The sequence below is a fragment of the Blennius ocellaris genome, assembly GCF_963422515.1.
Source record: "Blennius ocellaris genome assembly, chromosome: 5".
NCBI lineage: Eukaryota > Metazoa > Chordata > Actinopteri > Blenniiformes > Blenniidae > Blennius > Blennius ocellaris.
Genome location: NC_137654.1, coordinates 23,302,695 through 23,308,729, shown reverse-complemented (window position 1 = coordinate 23,308,729; position 6,035 = coordinate 23,302,695). Strand labels below are relative to the sequence as shown.

General features: G+C 45.4%; 1 protein-coding gene across 1 annotated transcript; it reads left to right on the top strand.

Moving 5' to 3' along the window:
- Positions 1-723: 723 nt before the first annotated feature.
- Positions 724-5,565, top strand: LOC308130050 (dual specificity protein phosphatase 7-like). Its single transcript, XM_080496229.1, has 3 exons — positions 724-1,443; positions 2,067-2,495; positions 3,938-5,565. The coding sequence occupies exons 1-3, from the start codon at positions 1,047-1,049 to the stop codon at positions 4,246-4,248; spliced, it is 1,137 nt and encodes a 378-aa protein (XP_080352355.1). The 5' UTR covers positions 724-1,046; the 3' UTR covers positions 4,249-5,565.
- The last annotated feature ends 470 nt before the right edge of the window (positions 5,566-6,035 follow it).

The window sequence follows — 6,035 nt, the reverse complement described above, 5'->3', positions numbered from 1 at the left end:
AAACCCATTCGCTATTTATTTTTGCTATAAAAGTTGTACAGTCTTTTGCTGGTGTCCTTGGAAACGATGCCAAACCCCAAGTTCCTCCCAGAGGCATCAAGCGCCTTGCATAGCAGCTGCCAGTGCTGTGTAAGTGTGTATGAATGAATATGAATGTGTGACTGTAAATTAACAGTGTATAGGGCCGGGAGAATACCAAATTGGTGAAGAAAAAAAATGCACAAAATGAGCAAAGTGCATTCAAAATTGACAAAGTTTTACAAAAAAAAAATTCAAATGAGCTCTTTTAAATGTTGAGCATGGCACCGAATGACAAACCTAAAAAGACAAGTGATAAACTTATTTTTACACCAAAGAAAAGTGTACGCGATGCGTGCAAAATGAGAGATTGTATTCTATTTTGAAGAAGGCTGCTTTAATCTGTCTTCTTCTTTACCCTGTAGAAATATTACCAGACAGAAGATGATGAGAACTTTTCCCACAATGTGAACATAAATAAGCGGAACTTAAGTTATTGGGGGTTTTTTTCCCAAGAAGGGGGAAATTAATCGAACATTGCTTTAGAGGCCAAACTTTTAGTGACATCCCTGCTATGACTTTAAAATTGCACAGATCTAACTCCTCCCTCTTGAGTTGCTCTGCTGTCAAGTTAAAAAAAAAAAAAAAAAAAAAAAAGCCTCCCATGCATCTGAATGGCAGAAGGAGAACGCGCATGGACCCTGGTACGATGCGGAGCTGCAGAAGTTGATCAAGAGCTCGTTGGCTCCCAGTTCTTGCTCGTATCTAGTAAATCTGAGTGTAAATAGGTCCGGATTTCACTGGGGGCAGCTCTCCCACTGACTGATGGAAGTGGAGAGGAGGAAAAAAAAAAGAAAAGGGGGAAATCTCTTCGCTCGGGCGGCAGAAGCGCCATGCACTGGCGGGGCAACGTCTGAGGCTGTGAGCTCTTGTTTCTCTCTTCTCGTCTCTGAAATGTAGCTCATCGCCTCACGATGGACCGCGTCGGAAGTGTTTGCGCTCGCTTGTAGTATGCTATCGAGTCCGATATGTCTGATGTGACGCCGAGCAAAAGCGTGGAATGGCTGCAAGCGGAGTTGGAGTCCGGAGGAGGAGGAGGAGGAGGAGGAGGAGGCGACAACTCTCCGCTGCTGCTGGACTGTCGACCGCACGAGCTCTACGAGTCGTCCCACATCGAGACCGCCATCAACCTGGCCATACCGGGGCTGATGCTCCGCAGGTTCAAGAAGGGCAACATACCCATCCGGACCATCATCCCCAACCACGAGGACAAGGAGAAGTTCGTCCGGAGGTGCAAGACGGACACGGTGGTCCTGTACGATGAGTGCACGGCGGACTGGCAGGACAGCGGCGCGCCAGCCTCCGTCCTGGGGTTACTTCTTCAGAAACTGTGGGAAGACGGCTGCAAGGCCTTTTACCTGGAAGGTACATGCTATTCTGTCTTGTCTCGATGAATTGTTTTGGAGTTGTCGACTGTTGGAAACATGTGGTGCCACCTCACTGGCACGTTTGGCAGTCAAAGCGACTTTTTGCGCACAGTTTATTCTAACCGTTGAGAATTAAACTCCGAAAGAATTGTTTTGAGTAGAAAAGGAGCCAGTGTAAAGGAGTCAATTTGACAGCACGTTTTCACACTCCCAGACAACTTTTAAGTGTGAAACCAACACTGTAAATGTGTGTTGTGTTGAAGAAACGCAAACCCCCCCCCCCCCAAAACAACAAGGTTTCCTGCGCACTGAGGCGCTTCCTGTCCATTGTGGGTTTGCGTTTGAATGCTACTCAAAAGTTTGTGTGTCACTTCTGAGATTTTCAATTAAAATTCCAAAATGGCTGCACCATGTTTTGCTCCAGCAGGAACAGGCATGCATTTCATGAATGGAGGAGGAGGAGGAGGAGGAGAAAGAGGAGGAGGGGGGTCCTTACAGTTCAGCTTTATCACCCCACATAGTGTTTTCCATTCAAGATACAACTGAAATAAATCATGATGCATCATTAAAAAAATGATCCAACGGTGTGAATGTGACTGTTGTGTTTTGACTCCCGTCCAGGTGGATTTGTAAAGTTTCACACCGAGTATCCCGAGCACTGTGAGACCCTCCTGGACAGCTCCTGTCCCAGCTCGTCTCCCCCCACGTCAGTCCTGGGCTTCGGAAATCTTCGGATCAGCTCGGATTGTTCCGACGGCGAGTCTGATCGAGAGCCCAGCAGTGCCACGGAGTCCGAGGAGAGCCCCATCCCCAGCAATCAGCCCGCCTTCCCCGTCCAAATCCTCCCGTACCTTTACCTCGGCTGTGCCAAAGACTCCACGAACCTTGACGTGCTGGGCCAGTACAACATCAAGTACATCCTGAACGTCACACCCAATCTCCCCAACATGTTCGAACATGACGGACACTTCAGGTACAAACAGATACCAATTTCGGACCACTGGAGTCAGAATCTCTCCCAGTTCTTCCCAGAGGCAATATCATTCATAGGTAAGTTGAGAGTTGTCTTTGCTGAACCCTCAGGCACACTTCCTTATATGTGTTGATTGTTTTGCCACAAACAATGACCTCGGTCATGCGCTGTTGTTTGTTTACGTGCACTGGGTTATTGAAGGAACTATTTCCGGCATCAATTTGATTGTAGATGATCGATGGGCTGGTGCGTGGGTGTTTGTTGGGCGGCTGCTGTCAGTTGTTGAAGACTAAATACGCGGCGCTGCTTTCATGAGGGCAACACCACAATAACCTTGAAAGTGAGCACATCTTTTTCTTTGTTCTTGGCAGCACCGAGGACGCCCTCTGTTTTCAATTTTGCTTTTCATTTGGCGCGCTCTCACCACGACTGCACCTGAAACCACTGTTCTCCTCTTTGTTTTGTTTGTTTTGCGGTGGTTGCGATACGCCGTGTGCGACAAACTCGTTTCTAAAGAGGCTCAGAGAGTCAGAATGAGGAAGGAAGACTTGTTTCCTCTCTGGGATCGCGTTTGATTCCGGGCCTCACTAGTTTGTGCGTCAAGTTCTTTCGTTGACAGTTGTTTGCTCATATCCGTCGGTCGCCGACGGTTCAGTGAGCTGTTTTCTTGCTTGAATGGATTGTTAAAAGCAGAAGTGAACTTGCAGACATGGCATCTGGGGTTCTTCTGTCCACTAGGAATGAGAATCACACAGAAATAAAAAAAGGTTAACTTCAGTTGACGTAGTAGAGAACCATACTTGATGAATAGATTAACTTTATTGATCTCAATTTGGAAAATCCGTGTGTTACGTCAGCATAATAGAATAGAATATACATATACCAGCTCATTGTAAAGATGAAGCAGCTGATAGATAAATTGTGCTTCAACTGAATTGACGGGCAGTAAAAATAAATATGTGGAAATAGTCTGAAGATGTCATTGCTAAAGGAGTAAACATAGTGCTGCACACTATATTGTGAATCTATCGTGTAGTGTAATAGTGTAGTGTGCAGTGAAGTGTAAAGTGTGTAGCTATTGAATGATTGCTATGAATTATCTTTCCAGGAACATTGTAATCATGCTTTGCAAATTCAAAATTATATTTTTAAAGATGAGAGAATAACTTAAGAAGAAAAATGTGCAACTAAATCATAATTATTTGAATGAAAACCATTATTCTTTAGCATTTTCTGGTCACACGAGAAAACACGGCAGCACAGAAATGAATGGTGGTGATAATTAGGGGGCGAGAGAGAGAGCACCGTTACTCAGAACAAATCTCAAACCGCAAAGACATTAACATCATATAATTAATTGTTTGTATTTATTGCGAGTCATATCCGAATCTCAGTATGTGCTGCTCGTTAACCTAATATCTTACATCCTTACTAATTGCTCGTCCAGCAAGTTCACTTATTGTGTGAACACTGTTGGCTAAGATTTCTCCTCTCCCCCCCCCCCCCCCCCCCCCCGCAGACGAGGCCCGGTCGAAGCAGTGCGGCATCCTGGTCCACTGTCTGGCCGGCATCAGCCGCTCCGTCACCGTCACCGTGGCCTACCTGATGCAGAGACTCAACCTCTCGCTGAATGACGCCTACGACTTTGTGAAGAGGAAGAAGTCCAACATTTCACCCAACTTCAACTTCATGGGCCAGCTCTTGGACTTTGAGAGGACGCTGGGGCTGCACAGTCCCTGCGACAACCGCTCCACCAGCGAGGAGCAGCTCTTCTTCACCACGCCGACCAATCACAACGTGTTTCAGCTGGACACGCTGGAGTCCACATGAAGATCGACTGCACAGCTTCCCTTTGCTGTTTTCCTGTGTGTGCGCGCGTGTCTCCGAGGTTTTCCCGAACCTGTCGGAAGTCTTGACTGGCTGACACAAGCAAGTGAGTCGGTTACAGTATTCTGCACCCAAAGGAACGGCAACCATCAGCAGAAAACTGTCAGATCCCTTCGCGATGCCTTAATGTCTAACACAAGGATGGATTTTGCTGTTCAACCATACATGGCGTTAACAAATGCTCATGTACAGCCATGATGATGGAACATTTCACAACTTTTCTAATAAACCTGTCGTTTGACTGTTAATTGCTATTCACCAGCTGTAGAATGGATGTTTTCATTTTTGTATCAGTTATGAACGTTGCCTTGGTGGTCTAAGTCTTTGGCCAATGAGAATGTGTTCTGGGGACCAATCTGAAATGTTGTGTTGGTACTCTTAGCCGAGGGAAATAAGCTACTGCAGCAATCCGACCATGAAAAATGACCAGATTTCTCTTCTGACTTCGCCACACAAAGGGACTTTTCTTGTGCTTTCACTCAGAGTCCCTTCTGTAATGTTGGGTAAATGTATCTGAATACATCAATTTGCCAATGCACCATATATATTTTAGCTGTGATGTTTTTCCTCAAAAATATCAAAGCTTAAATGAATTACCTTAAGAGAGAGACGCTCCGTGTTTATTCTGATGCTTATAGCTGCGTCATTTGCATGTGGGTATGTTCAACCAAGGATGTGGTTTTGTAACTTTTTGGGTCATATTGCCTATTGTCGTCGTCGTTGAGAGGCCTTGACTGTATCTTAACATGAAACTGAAGCACATGTCAGTTGGCTTTTTGAGGTGTAACGTATAGGACTGGCTTTTGTCACAGTTGAACCGAACAATTGTTTTGATTAATCCGTGTACAAACAAGTGGTTGTCCACTTTTTTTTTTTACTCCGTCAGTCTTCAGTCTGCAGCTACTCCTTCTGTGGCACTATAATGTTACTGGAACCGTGGTGTGTAATTAGCTGTTCTCTATTGCCAGTCTCATCTCCGAACAAATGAGTGAATTTGATGTATGAGAGGAAATGAAAGGAAATTAGTATGACTAATGTGTTCTTACCTCACAGAGAGACATTTTCAGGGAATTTTATACCAGGCATCTGTATCTCATCATGGCCTCTTAAAGTGCACCCAAGGGCTGTTTTGTTTTGGGATGTTTGTAAAGATGTACATAAGACGTGGTTGTTATGAGGGAGCATTTTTCTGAAAATCATGAAGGACATAAAAGTGACCCTATTTTGGACCCTTCTGTATAGTGTATGTAAATCTCAATGTCCAAGACATTCTGTACAAGTTTATACAACAAATATATTGTATATTTTTACTTGACTATCATGTGTTTGTCTTTGTTTGGACTTTTCAGTTTGCTTTCGTCGGTAAAAACAAAAGTGGTTATGTGGTTGAGTCGGGATCAAAGATTTCTCGGAGGAGTCGCCGTGTCGAAAGTCGTTGTGGGCTGTCTCGCCCCGAGGCTGTAGGTGTGGCCAGATGTCTGTTTTCTGTCCACTCTTGACGCCTGACTTCCTGTCTCCCACAGGCTTTCTGACACAAAGACTAGTGACAGGGCCAGATCTGTCAATGCCGCAGCGCGGGCACACCCACCAGCAGTCACTCAAACGGCGCTCAAAGGAAGAGGGAGATGACACTGCGTGTACTCCGCCGCACATGCGAGACTTCCGACAGTTCTCCTCTGCCCCTCGAGGAGATCTAAAATCTAATGACTCGTGTTACACAATCGCTCCGC